The 19,068-nt window shown below is 34.4% G+C and overlaps 1 protein-coding gene and 1 long non-coding RNA gene across 2 annotated transcripts; one reads left to right on the top strand and one right to left on the bottom strand.

Annotated features, from left to right (window-relative positions):
• Positions 1-6,409: 6,409 nt before the first annotated feature.
• LOC111517934 (facilitated trehalose transporter Tret1) lies at positions 6,410-11,313 on the top strand. The gene is made up of 2 exons (XM_023174239.2): positions 6,410-6,678; positions 8,730-11,313. The coding sequence occupies exons 1-2, from the start codon at positions 6,612-6,614 to the stop codon at positions 10,073-10,075; spliced, it is 1,413 nt and encodes a 470-aa protein (XP_023030007.1). The 5' UTR covers positions 6,410-6,611; the 3' UTR covers positions 10,076-11,313.
• Positions 6,471-7,117, bottom strand: LOC141485758 (uncharacterized). Its single transcript, XR_012467427.1, has 2 exons — positions 6,776-7,117; positions 6,471-6,723 (listed from the first exon to the last, which is right to left on the bottom strand). It is a non-coding gene; the product is annotated as an uncharacterized lncRNA (long non-coding RNA).
• Positions 11,314-19,068: the final 7,755 nt, after the last annotated feature.

Raw genomic sequence — 19,068 nt, 5'->3', positions numbered from 1 at the left:
TGTGTAGATCATGCAAAGAAGTAACTTTCAGACACAAACTGAAAGAAAGTCCTCCTGAAACAGCTACTTTCATATAAACATTGAATTACACGAAAGAAAAAATTCTTTCGAAACAAATACTTCTATATGAACACTGAATTATACAGAAGATACTTTTCTCTATTCAGTTTGTATATCAAACATTCGTGGAGGAATAAGAATCAGATATCATTCACATGAGTTCTACTTTGAATGAATGGTAATAAATTGTACTCACATGGAACACTGTCACCCTAACTGGTATACACGTGTTTCGCCTTAAGACACTTGCCCTAAGGCTCTTCTGTGCCAAATTGGATAACATTATAGAAAATCGTAATTCATGAATGAAGTGTGTGTATTTTCTATAATGTTATCCAATTTGGTACTGAAGAGCCTTAGGGCAAGTGTCTTAAGGCGAAACACGTGTATACCAGTTAGGGTGACAGTGTTCCATGTGAGTACAATTTATTACCATTCATTCAAAGTAGAACTCATGTGAATGATATCTGATTCTTATTCCTCCACGAATGTTTGATATACAAACTGAATAGAGAAAAGTATCTTCTGTATAATTCAGTGTTCATATAGAAGTATTTGTTTCGAAAGAATTTTTTCTTTCGTGTAATTCAATGTTTATATGAAAGTAGCTGTTTCAGGAGGACTTTCTTTCAGTTTGTGTCTGAAAGTTACTTCTTTGCATGATCTACACATCCATGTATAGAGTTACTTATTTTCAAATTGATTAATCCTTCCTTTCTTTGGAAGATTCTCTCATCCATTTTTTTGTATCAGATGGAGTAGTAGAAAGCCAAAAACTTTCTTTCCCAAAAAAGATAATCAAATTGCATATAGAACAAATAATACGTTGGGAAAGTTAGTTGAAAATCATAAAGACAAAACATCCAAATTCGAAAATCTGGAGTATATAAATTGGCAGAACATTTAGGAATCGAATCCAGGAACATCATATGTGCTATGTAAATAAGAAAATTTCAACATATTCAAATATTCTTTCAGAAGAAAGTCATATCTTCAACGAAGAGTTCGAAATTTTACACATAGAAAATAAAGGTTTGAAACCTGGTCATTCTGATGAATGACCAAATGGATCTGAATAGATCACCATTATTGAACTTGTTTTCTTAAAAAAAAGCAGTTATTATTATTGATTAGAAGTGAGGTAATATGCTTCAGATAATCATAATTGAAGAGGTACCTCAGGTGTATAAAAGTTGTAGAGGTTTAGTTAATTTGATGGAGGTAGTCTCAACTGTAGTTACCTGTAGTATATAAATATCAGCGTGAGAAGTAACTTGTTGTATTCAAATCACTGTTGATAAAGCTACTGTGTTAGCGAAACATGTGATATATTTCTCAAATAAAGTTTGTGGAGATCAAAAGGACTGTGCTTGCATTTACTGTATCGACCTTTATTCAAGATCTAAGCCCGGAAAAGGCTGGTTGGGGTGCTTACAATGTTCGCTTTGGGCTCACGCTTCTCGCGCCAATATTCCAAGAAGAACTAAGCATTTTATTTGCGAATTATGCCAATGATTTTGTAGCTAATTATATGTATGTCATTTTGTCCATTAGCAATATGTCATTTTGTCCGAAGCATATGGAAAAAATGAATTATGATTGACCTCAGTTAAATGTATTTTATTTTTTTTTGGAGATTTTCTGCTAAAAATGTTAATTACTGGATTTTTCCCAACACCAACCCGTTATTTTAACACCTCGACACATGTTTCAATCACCAAGTGATAATCTGTTTAAAATCTGTTTAAAAATTCTGTTTAAAATGTATTTTTCTGTTAACCAGCTGTCGCACCCCTACGAACGTCAACCCTCAGAAGACGAAACTTGTGCGAGCTGTGGATTAAAGAGGTCTTACCTTTTAACGTGTGATTCCTAACACGGGTTGGACAATAGCAAGTTAAAATCGATAGCTCAGCCTGGGGTTTGAACCACCGACCAACAAGGAAAAAGTAAAAAATGTTTATTAGTGTCGATAATGTAAGGATCAAAGATGATTGATGTAAGCTATGGATGTGCTGTGAAATACCAATAAAAAATTATGATACAAAAACAAAACTATGTGTTATTTTGTACATACTTTCCCTAATATTTCGACATTCTCCGAGAATGTTGCTTATTTTCAAGGATTGATGGAAACAATGAAATCATCTAGTACATGGACACATTATTCAATAATGAAATCGTTGGTAAATTCCAACCATAGTATAGAAATTTCTAAATATAAAAAGGAACAAGCTTTATTAAAGCGAAAGTCCGAAGGATGTGTTGGAAAAAATCAAAAATATTTTCAGCTGAACAAATAAAAACGTTTATCGATGAAGCACCCGAAAAAAAGTTTTTATTTATAAAAGTAAGGATTCACCTAACATTGCATTTTTTAAAATTTTGTCATGTGTTACATTTTCCATTTGACTCATGCATGATATATTTCATTAATTTCCAGAAAACTCAGTAAATTACCTTACCTTGTCGAAGCAGGGGCTAAGGCGCTAGATTTGAACTAGACTACATTATGAGACGCGGTTTCAAAGCTGACCTAAGTCATCTTGCTTTTTACTACATTTTTTTCTATTTTCTATCATTTATTGTTGTATTTTTAATTTTTTTTTCAGGTAGCAATGATTTTCGGAATAATGAGAGCATGTTGAAGTTATAAACTACATGACCTGAAATGTGAAAATGTCAAAGATATGAATAGAATCTTCACTATCAATATGGTAGAAACTAAAACAAAAGTACAACGAACATTTACAATTATCGGCAAATAACAAAAAATTAGTGAAAAATAGATCAACTCACGGCCGAAATTTTGCCCCACTCTTTCTTTTTTCGTTTAATGGGAAATTCGAAACATTGGTATTAATAAATTTGATGATTCAGGGAAGCAAATAGCAACATAATTGAATATGCAACCATATTAGTAGATGCCGATGTTGATAATACTGCATTGAAACGTCATGGTGGTTGGAAATTCAATTCAGTGGCGGAAGGCTACATTGAAAATTTGGTTCAGGATGAAATCAGTATTTCTAAACACAATATCAAACTCTATTGAGATAAATATTTCATCCACTTCCAGATCAGTGGGACCTGGAATAAACTTCTCAAGCTGCACAATAAATAATCTTGAAATTATCAAGAAATCAGATCAATTACAATACTCGCCTCTCATCAGTCTCGATTATTTTTTTATTCTTGAGATAAGATAATAATAACAAGATTTTAGCAATTGAAACTTGTGTGAGATCAAATTTTATGGTGAGATTGAATTATAGATTTTATCTGGAATATTTATTTTGTCAGTAAACTTATTCTTCATTTTGTGCTTGTCATTCATTAGAATTGTTCAAACGAATGCAATCCTGAAACAATATTCTGATATTTGATAGTATAAGGAAAAAAAATCATGGGATTAACTAATTGATATCCTTCACAAAGGTATTGCGAATCTGTAAGATACATTTTACAAACCAAACAAAATAATAAATAAACCTGTAAAAATATATTACATAATTTATTCTTCGATATGTAAAAATTCGACCTATTTTGCAAGCAGAATAATATATAGTATCTATTGAGATATAAGATGAATGAGGAATAGGACTACTATAGGTACTCAATAGATGGCCTTACAGCGGAATGTGTTGGAATCACCCGTCTGGGCGAGGTTTCACCCATGGAAGCATGAAATTAAGAGCCACCCAAATGATTCATCATTCAAAAGTTTAGGTACCCGTATTGAGCACTCTGAACTCATTCGGAACCTTCGAGATACCACTTGCCTTTTCGAAAGCCTCATATAATGGTGATGCGAACCTGCTTCTCTCAGCTACTCATAGGTTCCTTTATGGAACATGGAGTAACCATGAGTCTGTAGATGAGATGAATCCCGAATAAATGACTCATCGCCTCACATCACCAAATTCTTGACTACCAAAGGCAGAATCGGTACCAGGAAGGAAAACTAACTCCACCTGAGCAGGTGAACGCTGAATCTGATGTAGGTATTGTCATATTTAGCTGAAACAGATATCTTCAGATTGGGAGGATATGCAGTCATTGATGAGAAAATATTCCACATCGAACATCCGACCAACAACTGGAATCTTCTCAGTATGCTCTTCTGGTTGCCGTAGAGAATATTTTAGAAGAGGATCCACAAGTTCGATTCGAAAGCTGCACATTTAGGCCTGAATGGCTGCAGGTTACCTGAAAGGAGACTTACCCCAAGTTACATAGTTGCTTTGCTAACCTACCTGAAGAAGGTGGTCGCAGATTGATCACTGATCAAGTGCTCACTAGATTGCTGAAAATATACCAGAATCTGTCAACCTTGATGTAGATCGAGCGATGGAAACCGATGATGCGATGGAGAACTAAGAGCGATGAACGGTCTACGACGAGACAACACCATCCAGATCCTACCTGCACATGATAGAAACCCTACTGTTGCGATGGATGCCGATCTCTATAAAGAGAAGATCGAAGATGTTTGGTATCCTACTGCATTAGTTGAAAAAAAACTGCACCAGACTTTGAAAAAATACGGGAAAGGAGATATCATCGCTAACACTGCACCACAGTGAGCCCCCTCACCTGTACGGACTGCCCAAAATCCACAAAAAAGTGTTCCGCTCAGATCGATCATTAGTTCCAGGAATTCAGCTACTCAAAAATTGTCCAGATTTCTACTTCCAATTATACAACCACAACAAGAAATTTGTTTCAACAGAGAGAGCTATTCGAAGAGGAGGACCTGGAAGATAGAAAGAACTTACCTATAAAAGTAATCATAAACTTACTGAGCACGGAACTGCTATTTCCAACTGAAGTACGAAAGATGAAGGACTGCCAATAGAATCGCCACTCTCACCAGTTATAGCTAAAATATATATGGAGTGGTTTGAAACTCTAATCATTGAAGAAGCCTCGAGTCTAATTGAGATACGTTGACGACACCTTCATAGTATAGAACCACGGGGTCTTCGAAGACGAGGACCTGGAAGATAGAAAGAACTTACTTATATAATTAATCATGGACTCACTAGGATGTTGTGTACGTAATTGCTATTTCCAACTGAAGGACGAAACTCTGACTATTGAAGAAGCCTTGAGTCTGATTGAGATACCTTGATAACACCTTCATAGGGGATATAGAACTAGACACCTTCCTGAAGCACATCAACAGAGTAAATCATCACCTCCACAATGGAGAAGGAAATTCACAACGAATTTCCATTCTTGGACGTTTTGGTGAAGAGGACCAACACTAAGTGGGAAACATCTGTATACCGAAAATCCACTCACATGGAACAGAATCTGAATCACGAATCTAACCACTATCAATCTACCAAAAGAGGAATCATAAAGACTCTAGTGGATCGTGCTTTCGAACTCTGTAATACGCTTCAGATCCGGAAACACCATCCGTGGCAGTTTCGTGAAAACTAATTGCATTTACCGGATATCCGGTAAGTGCGGAAAGTCCTATATCGGTGAAACTAAGCGGCCAGTGAAAGTCCTCATTGCTTGACGCAAGAGGGACACAACACAAGTGGTCCCAAGCTGTCATCATCCACAGGGAGGAATACTGGTTTCAGAGAAAGTTCAAACAAGCTGCATATCTCTTGTCCAACGACGCATTCAATCAAGCTAACGTAGAGATACTCAAATTATGGAAACCTTTGATTAAGCGAAAAACGGTCAACTCCCGCTGAACCGGTGAAACGGAGAGAGAAAAGAGGTGATAGGTAAACGCGTTCGAATATTTGAGATATTTGTAAAAAATAACACCACTGTGGGTATATGTATTCAACTCAATTATTAATAACTTTCAAACCATTCATCATCAAACCGTAAATTTCGAATTGAATGACAACTCAATTATAGTTTTCGACGAAGGCGAACCTGAATTATGTGAAATTTCTTGTCTCATTGTAATGGCGATCGAGTTGAATCAAAACCCGATTTTTTTTTAATATCTACTTTCCGTCATGAACACTGAGTAACAAAAATTTTCGCATTCACGAAGAATACTGAAGAACGTTATAAATGTGAAAGTTTTTCATTCCTTTCATATTGATGGAAAGTGATAAAACTGAAAGGTTTTTTGTCAGGTTGCATCAGCCAATACTTCCAACATAACTACCCTGTATTTACCCAAAACAATACAGTTTAGAATTTAGATCACTGATTACCTATCAACCAAAACAATACAGTTTAGAATTTAGATCACTGATTACCTATCAACACTGCCAAAAATATCTGTCGATTAGAAAATATTCCACAGTATGCTTATCAATTAGCCTATCTGATAACTCTTCAGCTATATAACAATTCGATTCCTTATTATCCATTCCAGTTTATTGTTTCATATTTCACAATTCAATTCTCCACAGGGGGAAAAAAACTTAATAACTTCAAAATATATTGGATTCATTTTTGAAATGTTACAGTGTAATATTAGCACCTTTGTCAATTGATGACCAAAAGTGAAGATTTGATTTTTATCAATAATCTCATTCCTCTACCACAGCGGTTTCTTGAAAGAAATGATTTTCACCCATTCCGAAATAGATAGAGAAAAAACATGGCCTCAAGTTCTGGCAATAATTGTATGTAAGTATCCACAGCTGTTTACTTTTTATCCACTGAAGTATTCTTCTGAAAAAATTCACCGAAAATTATGTAATTCATCTTACTTGGTTTTGTATACTTATATTGGACTAGTAAATTAGTTGTTCTTCTGCTCAAACTGAACTGTTATTCAATTCTCTTCCTGAACAAAAAATCCATTCGGTTCTTATATTTCTGAAGATTAAGGGTTATGTAACAGATGATGTCAATTTTTGAAGAAACACTATTTACTATTGTGGTAACCCCGCTCTGCTACCAAATTATGTTATTGAAACTAAAGTTTGAACCGCTTACGTTGTTCTATTAAGAAACTGGGCTGCTTATAGTTTCAAAAACTGATTTTTATTTCGTAAATGTTGTACAATTCTAAATTATTTGTTTGACAATTACGTGACGTTTTTCAATTATTTCAATAAACATTGGCGCAACAGAAAAACATTAAAAAAAGGAACAAAATAAATATTAATTTCTTCAGATTCTCAAACAAACAAACAAATCACAGAATCTAAATTACTTCAGGCCATAGAAATCCATTGAATCATTGTCTTTGAAAGCAAAAATTTCATTTTCCAGTTGCTGAAAATATGTTACTGGTGTCTATACGCTGTGAAATGGTTGAGAGTTGGTATCTCGAATAATCTTCAAAAGTATACTAGTATTCTAACGAATATACAGCCCTAAATCCACAGGATCTGGGTAATTTTCATCAGTGGAGGTCGAAACATCACTGTCTTATATTACTCATCATTCATTATCAAACTTTCTTCGACGTTGGTGTATTATCATTTGAGTTTTTCAGCATAGAATTGAGTAATATATTATGAGGAAGTTTCGACATGTCACTATCAATGAAAATTGAGTATTTCATCATTAAAAATGTAAAGCCAACTTGAATTACTATAGTGAACCAATTTACATAATTATAATTTTCGAATAATAATCAGAACAAACTCTATGAGAACGTCTTTGCCAAAAATTTAAAGTGAATAAAGAATCCCAGAATATATAAAAGAAATCTGAATAGATAAAATAGAAAAACAAAATATTACCATGTTTATAAAAGTACTTTTTTCATTATCCATCTTTTTCTTCATTCAAAAGTGTCAAAAATATATATGATCCTTCAAAACACCACGGTATGAAATTACTGTAGATTACTTACCATGGTATTGACCTAATTTCCACTGTCTGGTTTCCAGCTGACAATGAAAGCTGCAGAAAGAAATAGAAAACAATTTCCTCAAAGGCTCGTTGTTGAAACCCTGGATAATCGTTGATATTCTTGATTTAAATTTTTCCTTCAGATTGCATCTACTGAGGGGTTAGGTTAGGTTAGGTCCAAAGTGAGTGGGTCTATTCGACCCTCCATCGCAACCCGCAAAGGTTTATTGTGGCTCACACCTATGCACACTCGATCAAATGAACCAGCTTCTTAACGAAGCCGATTAGTTTGTATGGTGAGTGGTATTTCAAGTCAGATGGCAAGAGTACGGCTCTGCCGAACTCTAATAACCTGATTCAGTCCCCAGCGGGGCATGTACAAAGTATGTGATCTGCTGTTTCATCATTTTCCAAACAAAGGCGACACACACTGTGACAGTCCGAGTCTCTGCATATGATGATTCAAATGACAATGACCTGTGAGAAGGTCTGTTAGACATCGTAGTTCATCCCTACTGTAGTCCAACAACTGTTTGGTATCAAGCTTTGAAGGGTAAATGAACGCATTGGAGTGAGCCAATCCTTGTAAGATTCTGCCAGAAGTCCATAAATCTTCTTGCCATACAGGTGTTCAATCTTTGTTTTGCTAAACCTAATCGATGCCAATGACAGATTCTGGTCCGATCAAGCTGCTTGCATCTAGTGAGGGAAGTCGTAAAAACTATTTTCCGTCAGAATATCTGTTTCTAATGATTTTATAATCATAATAATTTCATTTGAGGGATTCAACTCACGAGAAAATGTTGTGTCTAGTATTTTTTCAATCATTAATACTAGTCTGGAACCAGAAACTAATTTATGTTTTTTTTCAGCATCAATTTTGGCAATTCCATTCGGAATGCTCTTCTCCTGGACTTCTCCTTTCATGGTTAAAATCACCAAAGATAAAATCAACTATAACATAACGGAAGGTGAGGCATCTGTATTTACCTTCATACCTCCCATTTTGATGATCTCCATGAGCCCTGTATTTTCCATATTATGCGATATTATCGGGAGAAAACGGACTCTGATTCTGATTGCTCTGCCACAAATCATAGCCTGGTTGCTGACTATAGCTTCTAACAATGTTTGGGTTCTATATTTATCTAGAGTATTTTCTGGTATTGGAGATGGGGGAATTTTGTCGGCTCTTCCAATGTACGTAGGAGAAATAGCTGTTCCCAAAATCAGGGGTACTTGGGGTAACATAATCAACGTGTTCATTTATTTTGGAATATTTTTGATAAATGTTATTGGAGCTTACTGTGATGTAAAACAAACTGCCTATATAAGTATTGGACTACCAATTTTCTACATCGCCATTATGTGTTTCATGCCAGAATCACCTTATTACTTTGTGAAGAAAAATGATGAGGAGAATGCGAAAAAATCTCTGAGATGGTTGAGGGGTAAAACAGATGTGGATGAGATTTACAAAAAGCTCAAGTCTGACATTGAAAGACAGATGTCAGAAGCAGGTACTTGGAAAGATCTTGTAGCGGTGAAAAGCAATCAAAGAGCTCTTGCAGCTGGTATCTTCCTCAGAGTGTCACAACAACTTGGAGGTTCAGCAGCGTTTAATGTCTACACTAAATTCATATTCGAAAAGTCTGGCACAAACATTTCCTCGAGTGTAGCCAGCATGATCTATACCGGATTGTGTTTTTCACTTTTATTCGTGACAGGGTTCATTATAGAACAGTTTGGAAGAAAAAAATCCTACATGGGTGCATTATCAACGTGTGGAATAGTTCTGTTGTCACAAGCAATATATCAGTTCATAGATCAGCACGTGCCCAGCATCGACGTTTCCTCAATAAAATGGTTTCCGGTAGCAGGAATGATCCTCTACGTCTTCTTCTGCTCCTTTGGTATACTGAATATACCTACTTTGATGTCTGGAGAACTGTTTTCAACTTCCATCAAAGCGAAGGGCATGAGTGTTTTAACTATCACATTTGGAGTGATGATTTTCGTGGCCAACAACATATTTTATTTACTCAACACTCACGTAGGATTGTATTGCCCCTTCTTATTTTTTGGTATCTGTAATATCATTTCTACTTTTTTGTGCATTTATATAATTCCAGAAACCAAAGGAAGGACCTTGGAAGAGATTCAGCAAGAGCTGAGATCTGGCAAACCTTCAAAAAGATCAAATAAAAATTCAGCGTGATGTGTAATGCATGATCAATGAACATGCATGATCAATGAATATGCATGATATATCTCCAAAGGATACTTCATAGATATCCAATAAATAATGTAGTATATCAATCAGAACGACAATTATATCCATGAGTTTTCTCGCTACAATACAGTTGTTTTAAATACTATAGAATCGATGAGACAACTGAAATATTTCTTCTCGTTTGTTAGTGACAGAATCATTTTTTCTACAGTGAAATAAATATTTTTATTTCTAATGAACATAGATGTATGAGTAAGGAATGCTATGTAGGAAATTCATGAAATAATATTGACGTAGTTTCATTACCGATGTTTCTTTTCCTTGGACTATATGCTTTTTTATATTATTCGATGAAAACGATGTGTTAACGAGTTATGAAAGTCTTAATTTATTGTACGATTGTTGATTGTTGATATTTTTACTTTTAGTTGATTGTCCTTGTAATTAATTAAAAAAACATATGAAAAGAGAAATCAAAATTTCTGTTTTTATCACTTTTATTTGTAACTAACGTTAATGCAGGTTTCGTCCTATATGGTCATTCTTAAACAAAAGTTTATTGTATGAGTTTGAAAATGATCATGACGAAACTGCAGTAACGCTAATTACAAATAAAAGTGGTAAAACACATAGAAATTTTCATTTCTCTTTTCATTATGATTTCCTACCACGTAGTAAGGGCTACACCCATCAATTTATTAGAAAACAAATGATATTATAGATTGCTGAAGATATTCAGCTCATCGGGAAAAAATTTGACTGACGTGCTTAGAAAATATGAATAAGGATTTGGCTCTACTGAATTGATAGGTTTCCTTAAATTGGACTACATGTACTTATGTCTCATATCCAACATTTTGTTATAAACTGGCGAAAAAACATTATACTCTGTGATTAATGCGAATTTGTTGCTGAACTAATGCCTAAATGTACGGCCAGAAAAACTTTCTGCATCTACAAACTGTAATGGTTTGATAATTTAGATGATACAATTGAAAAGTTCAATCCAATTTTCACCATTTTTTAATTGACAATTATATGTCTGTAATTTATGAGAGTGTTTGTATGTGTGAATATGTATATATTTTATACGTAGATTACTTTGTAGATCATTTTATTTAATGACTGTTTCTATCGCCTAACGTTTTCCTTGTCACTGTACATATGTTTCATTTCTAACTTTGTACTTTTTATCAGATAATAAAAAAATTGTGGCATTATCATTATTATTATTATCATTGTTATGCGATATGGAAGACCACTGTTCATTTTCACCTATTTCCTAGATTTGAATACCATTAAATAAACGTATTCAAAAAACACTCTATTGTGAGGATTCCACTATACAGTTTTACAAAATCGCAAATTCAAACTTGAATTTGCGTTTTTGTAAAACAAATTATTGGCATTTCCAGAGAGAAGAATAAGCGTTGTAATTAAACTATCCTTCAGGCACCCATTTCAAATCCTGTTTTTTCGAATCCATATTTTTTTAAGGACAAAACATGAGCACTACAATTCTCCAAATGGAAGAGTTCGGAAACAGTGAAGTTCGAGGTGTACTGAGTTGAACCTCAAAACGATGAGCAGCCACATTCCATCGCATATTTCTGATATGTGCCGCTATTAGTGTAATCAAATGTGCCAAGTCACTTGAACATTTCCCGTGAAAAAAGAGAGACAAATCCCCATCCCTTCTTCGATATTCCAGTCTATGAAGGTTGCAAGTGATGTTCCGTCTCCAATCAGGAAAATGGCTCTTTTCTGGATGGAATCCAGCATTTTCAGGGTATGCTTAGGGGCGGGGCTTCATACATGTCTGATTTAAGCTTTATAAAGCATCAAACGTTACTGAGGTGTGTACAGTTTTCTGGTTCGGAACAGTTTTCCAAGCTTTTGAGAAGCAACCTTTCAATTCCAGCGACATGACTGGGCCAAGACATATTGCCGAAGCAAAAAACGGAATCGCCTGTCCTGACATCATTATATCCGGTTCGGAAAAAATCGATGCCTGAGTTTTGAACCTGATTAGTTTCACCTCAATTCGAAATCACTTCTAGATCCTCATTAAGATATGCAATCTCCTGCTGCCGATGAAGATGTGCATAAAAATAATTCGCTGTTTCTCATATGAAGTTTGAAATGAGTCTATATGTTTATTTTATTGGAATATGTATATTTCAGTTTTCATATTTCTCATATTTATTACATTATTATAATAGTTCATTTCCGACACAAAAAATTTTTATCGAAACACAAAAATAGAGACTTATTTATGAATTTTGATGTATGGATAATAATCAAAACAGAGAGGCGATTCAAGATTCATAGAACTTTTACATAGTTTGAAGATTGAAAGGATCATTGCTATTCTCAAATGAATATAATGAATAATATATCATATTATATGCAACTAAAACTATATATCAAAGAATAAAGTAATATAAATCATGAAATTATCAAAACAACAAAAATTTATTGGTGCTCCGCTGTAGGAAAACCAGGAGAAACCTGCAGCACCACATCATCTGAAGATGTTGATCTGCCAATGTCCTCTCTTATATAAACAAAATGTAGGGTATCTCCAGAGGCTCCCATAAATTCAAGACATCGCCAGAATACTTAGTGACAGGACTATCGTCAAACCTAAACCAGTCCGTTTCGTCTTTGACCAACGACAGAACCATAGTGAACAATGACTGCATGAAGATTATAATAGTGCCCTGCTAGATTGAAGTGTTCATCATTTATTTCGTAAGAGTTTGGTGCTTCCGTCAAAAGTTGAGTCATGTTTGAAGATCATCAGTGCTAATATTAGATTGACTGGAGCCTCAGCTATACTTGTTTGCTTATAATAGTCAGTAAGTTTGGGGCATGTTTGGCAATACAGTTGATCATCATCTTTCAAAAGTTCCATTTTCAGATGATTTAATAACAAGCTTCGCACTGACTGGTTATCAGCCATATTAGAAAACGCTAGTTGGAGTTCCAGAAAATCATATTTACTTACCTTTCGAACATTTACTATAAAGTAAATAAGTGAGAATTTCAACAGCAAAAGATCTAAAAACACAAGACGAGATAGACTGTCTGCTATTTTTTTTTCTCACGAAACAAAATGTTATGATCGATGCCTCTCGTCGGGTATTGTCCATCAACTTTTCAACATAAGTATTTTAGGAACTTCCTCTGCACGCTTTCAATTGATGTTTCTTGGTAGTCGTAAACTGGATTCCATAACACAGAGCCATACTCTAACTTATATCTGACATACGCAAAATATAGTTTTTACCATTCCTGTAAATGAATCCAAGCATTCTATTTGCATTAACAGTCTTATTCCTCATATGTGTTGTAAATGTTAATCTACTGTCATATGTTATACCAAGATCTTTTATCTCCTGTACGCCGTTGATTGTAGTGTTGGTGATTGAATAATCGTACATTAAAGTTCGCTTTTTTGTTTTGAATGATATTATGTTACATTTGGAAACGTTCAGTTGTAGACGAGTATCGTTACACCAAAGTTTGATTACATCTAATTAATATTGTACACGTTGGCAGTCAGTAATGTCGTCGATTTTTTAATATAGTTTCAGGTCGTCTGCAAAAAGTAGGATGGGAATATTCAAAGAGGTTGCCAAATCATTAATAAAAATTAAAAAAGAAAGAGGTCCGCGATTAGAACCTTGTGGTACCCCAAACGTAACTACGTATTGAGCCGATTTGAAAGATTCATATCCGATGAATTGTTTTCTGTTAACTAAATATGATTCGATTAGAGTAAGCAGTTGGTTAGAGAGTCCCAATTTTGTGAATTTGCTGTGAAGTACATTGATCGAAGGCTTTTTGAAAGTCTAAATGAACATCGACTTGTTTTTGCTTGTCCAATTACGTACAGATATATTGATTCAAACATGCAAGAGTTGTCATACATGATCTTTGTTGTACGAAACCATGCTGAGTAGAAGAAATAACTTTTTGAATATGGGAGCACATAACATTTTGCACACATATTTCGAAGAGTTTAGAAAATTTACATAAAAATGAAATTGCCCTGTAGTTTGTGATATCGCTAGAGTCACCTTTTTCTAATATCGAAAAATCTGAGCCCTTTTCTACTGCCCAGGGAAAGCAGGAGTTCTTAAAATTAAGTTGAATATGCCTATTTAGAGGTATAGACAGAATGTCGATACAGTCCTTTATCACAAGACTAAGAACATTGTCAACGCCTGCGGCATGTTTAATGTATCTAAATCAGAATCATGAAAATTTTCACGAATCATATTCTCCTCGGAAACCAAGTATACACTTCTGAAGTACTCTGCGAATCCGTTACAATAATCACCGATTATATAGACGAAAGAAAAATTGAACAGTTTGACAATTCACTTTCTCAAAAAGAGATATCTTCAGCGGTTAATGAAATTGCATTCCACAAAAGACTGTTTATATATCACTGGTACCGGAAATCCCATCATTCATGTAATAAGTGCGTCATTTAGTCTTTTATATTCCAAGAGACATCGCCAAGGCTATGCGAAGCTCGAAATAAATTATATTAGAATATCCATGGAAGATGAGTTCGAGAAATGAAGCCGGAGGCGTTTTTGTTGGGTATCCCAAGCTTGATTAAGAATAATTGGTTGATCTCTAGAATTATTGAGTGATCAAAATTCAGTCAGGATGAATGAAAGAATGAGGTAGCGGCAGTATTGCCACAAGCTATCTTTTCATCGAGGTAGATTTTTGAAAGGGAGAGGGGTAGAACCGGGGTGGATCCACATTCACTTGATGACCAATTACAGTGATGCATTGATGTATACCTATGATTGTCGTTCTTTGTTCTATGATCAATTTGACGATCATAATCAAAAACATAAGTCACATGTCATCGAATCCAAATTTGGGATCAATGTGTTTCCAAACCATTCCTCGAAAATATTAGCTTCCATGGTCTTATGATAGTCAACATTGCAGTCCTCAAGTTTTTTTCCATATCACTTCAAAGAATTCGGACCCATCTTTTACTTCCTCCGCAATGAACAATGATTAATCGCGATCCTTTGTTTGCAGGCTTGTTAGGTGTACACATTTTCGAATCTTCACTCCACCCTTTCGTAACTGTGTCGTGAGTGTTATACCAAGTTTCGTCCAAAAAGAAAATTGGCCGTTGTTCTTGCCTATATTTAGTTATTTGTTTTGGGTATTTGTTACGCAATTCCGCTATTCTTCTGCTTCCCATAACTGTTTGACGTTTGTTTGTTTATTTTAAATCTGAATCCTAGTTTCTTTATCCAATTCTGAAGAGTTTTGTCACAGCAGCTCACGTTATGGCCGGAAGTATTCTATTTCTTCCTTATGATTTCTGTTGTAGGAATCTCATTGCTTTTGTAACAGTCGTATATTGTTTTTTTTAATGATTTTATTAGATGAACATCTAAAGGTTTTGGTAAACCTGTATCACATCGCGTCTGGCGTTCATTAGGTTTGTTTTTGACTATTTTACGTACAGTTGAGAAAGGAATTTCGGTCAAATCTGATGTTACTTGTAAAAGTTTCTTTCCCTCGAAACCAAACTTGAGATGTATATTCTTATAAACATTGAAACATACTCTCTGTGTTTTAATATTCAAATGCATCCGAATCTTATTCACTGGTATCTCTTTTTCGCATTGTTCACCATTGCTATTGGAATCACTACTCTGGAAAAAGTTTACGTTGTTATCACACTCGTTATTACTATTAGTACTAGTCTAAGGACGCCACATTTTGAACAGATAACAAAAATTTTAAGTAATTATAACTGCACCAACATCGAATTTCCACACTCAAATCGCGATCAGTTCCTGAACTGAACACGACGGCGATAACCAAAGGCCGCATTCCCAGATTTCTATTCGTCAGCGTAACATGACTTCTAATTTAATTTTATGACTCTTCAGCCAATCACAATACTCGGTTAGTAAAAATTATCCAATACGAACCGCCAAGTCTCTACAGTCCACGTGGACTAGTTTGCTGCCGGTTCAATTCTATGTGTTGGTTTTTTTGACCTTTGAGAGTGCCGACAACTTTAAGAGTGCACAATATCGGTTACTTCGACTATACATATTGCACATAATATAAACATTTTCATATTTACATTCTCAACTTTAACTAAAAATGTCGAATGTCATGTCACAAACATCAATATGAACAGAACATGATCACGGCACTCGGTATCATTGGAAGAGCAGAAGAGCATTGTAATGTAACTCAGTACTCTGTCACAGAATATCCGAACTATCGGTTTAAAAGTCTTACAGTAAGACACAACCCTAGGAACCACCGCCAGCGGTGGTTCCTAGGGTTGTGTCTTACTTACTTATATATATATATATATATATATATATTTATATATATATATATATATATATATATATATATATATATATACAAATCAAAAAATAAACAATTAATGGACATAACACTCCAAAAAGGGGGGCAAACCGCGGACACGTGTTTCTGGCTATTGGCCTCATCAGCGCGGTGCAGCCAAGTGTAAAGATGGGCAACACTTGTTTGCCGAAAGCAGGAAACAACACATATGCACGGAGTCAACAACAGGAGCCAACCGCACATTTGTGGTTCCAGTTAGAAGTCCTAGAATTCACAGGCTACATCTAACATGACCACGTAGGCAGCTATAGCTACCTGCGTGACATCCGGGTCCAGGATATAAATATAGACAAAGAAGATTTTATCGAGTGTGTATGATATACAAATCAAAAAATAAACAATCAATGGGCATAACACTCCAAAAAGGGGGGGCAAACCGCGGACACGTGTTTCTGGCTATTGGCCTCATCAGCGCGGTGCAGCTGATGATATATATATATATATATATATATATATATATATATATATATATATATATATATATATATATATATATATATATATATATATATATATATATATATGTTATATGGTGAGTAGGACGATCTCACCGGTATCAGATTACCAAGATAACGACTTCCAAGACTTTGAGTCAGCAGAGTCAGCAGAACGTGATACTTTTATTTTCCATCGTCTCCTGCTAACGCCGCTGTTTACACATTATAAATGGACCCTGCGAGGTCAAATCATTGTCAGAACTAATTTGGAGTTCGTTTACTATCAACTTAGATTCTGTTCCATTTTGTTCCATTTTTCATTGTAGTTTTTGTAACGATATTTTTTGTTGTTATTCGAAGAAAGTCTGTAATTGAAAATAAAGTGTTTTTTAAAAAGTCATATTCAAGAGAGTGAATATAACATATATATACATATATATATATATATATATATATATATATATATATATATATATATATATATATATATATATATATCGTTTACTTGAACTATACCTCCAGTTACGATCATTGAAGTAGCTGGCTTTTACAATAATAAAATTGATCTCAATCGAGTGGGAGAGAAGTGGGTGTAGTAGAAGATATCATTGAGGACAAATCTTTTAATACTCTGCTAAAATTCCTCCAGAAAATCTGGGATACTTACTGTTCGTAAGGATACAAGAGCTGAATAACAGAAAATAGTCATTTCATCTCAATTTTTCAACCCTCAATTCTCATCTTTGGCATCAGGTCTACGATTTGTAAAATACCTATTGTGTATTGTTGGTATGATCAATCGAATGTGGTTTGCTTATAGTTTGCAGCTAGATAGATTCATATGTATTGTTCTAAGTTTTTTTTACAGAATGATGTTGATGTAATATGATATACATGATCTGTTTTCAAATGTCATATTTCGATCAACAATGAGTAGATCCGACCCTGAGTTTAAAGCAGACATTGAGGAACCCAGATTCTTGGAAGTTTGCTGATGTATTATCATGGGAGAGTACGATGTAATCCATAATTTATTTTTGAAATTCTCTTTATTACTCGAACAATCGATCATTTTCGTGCTATTTTAGTAGTTAATAGAAAAGTCTCATGAAAAAACACGGGTTTATCGTTTCCAATAAAAACCATAGATTTATGTATTCTAGGAAATTTGAAACCACCGTGGAAATGATAATATATTGAAATATTATTTCGAATCACGAGAGAATATAGTCATGATAATTGCAATAGATCACATTGAAGAAATTGTGCGTAATTTTCCTGCAGTCAAAATCAAGTTTCTATATTTCATGTCAATCTAAACAATTAATACCATTTAATGAAGAACAATTAGCTGAGCAATTGTCAAAAATCGAAAAACTAGTGATAATTACCATCTTTATTTCAACTGAACAAAAAGCAGTATTTGATTGTCATATACTATTTTTCAAAATACGTAGAATTGTTTGGGAAAGAAAGTTTTTGGCTTTCTACTACTCCATCTGATACAAAATACAAACACATAGAATTGGTTTGCCTAAACACAAATACAACTGCTGTGAATGTATTAATACAGAAAAACTCTTGAAGCGCTCTCAGAGCGCTTCAAGAGTTTTTCTGTAGTGCTTGTGTTTTGTGCTTTAAAAAAAATCCAATTTCATTTTCGCTCGTAGCTTTTCATATAACGCTGCCAACTTTGAAGACCTTTCCAGTCAGTGTAGACACTATTCAATTTACAATTGAGAAAAAATATGGTAAATTTCTCATTCTCATTCGCTGATTATCTTATGTCGTAGTTTCGTGCAATTCTCTATAACAAATTACCCCTCTGTCTCATTTCATGAGACAGAGAGACATTAACTTTGTTCATATGACTTTTTATATATGAACGAACATGCAAAGTATCATTCAAAGTCAGCGTGAATAACCACGACATCTAGAAAAAACAAGGAATTCTCAATTGTGTGTTCATTTACTTGAAGCAAAAAATCACTCTGTGACCACTAATAATGGTCTGGATCTAGTGGTTTGAAAAGATGACGGCTTTCCTTTCGTTTCAACATTCTGCTTGAAATTCTTGAGGGCTTTGTATTTTTTTCACAA

Source organism: Leptinotarsa decemlineata, unplaced genomic scaffold (assembly GCF_025532065.1).
Source record: "Leptinotarsa decemlineata unplaced genomic scaffold, Ldec_3_MD MMD2_tig00026336_RagTag_RagTag, whole genome shotgun sequence".
In the NCBI taxonomy this organism is placed as follows: Eukaryota; Metazoa; Arthropoda; class Insecta; order Coleoptera; family Chrysomelidae; genus Leptinotarsa; species Leptinotarsa decemlineata.
This window is presented reverse-complemented; position numbering and strand designations above follow the sequence as displayed.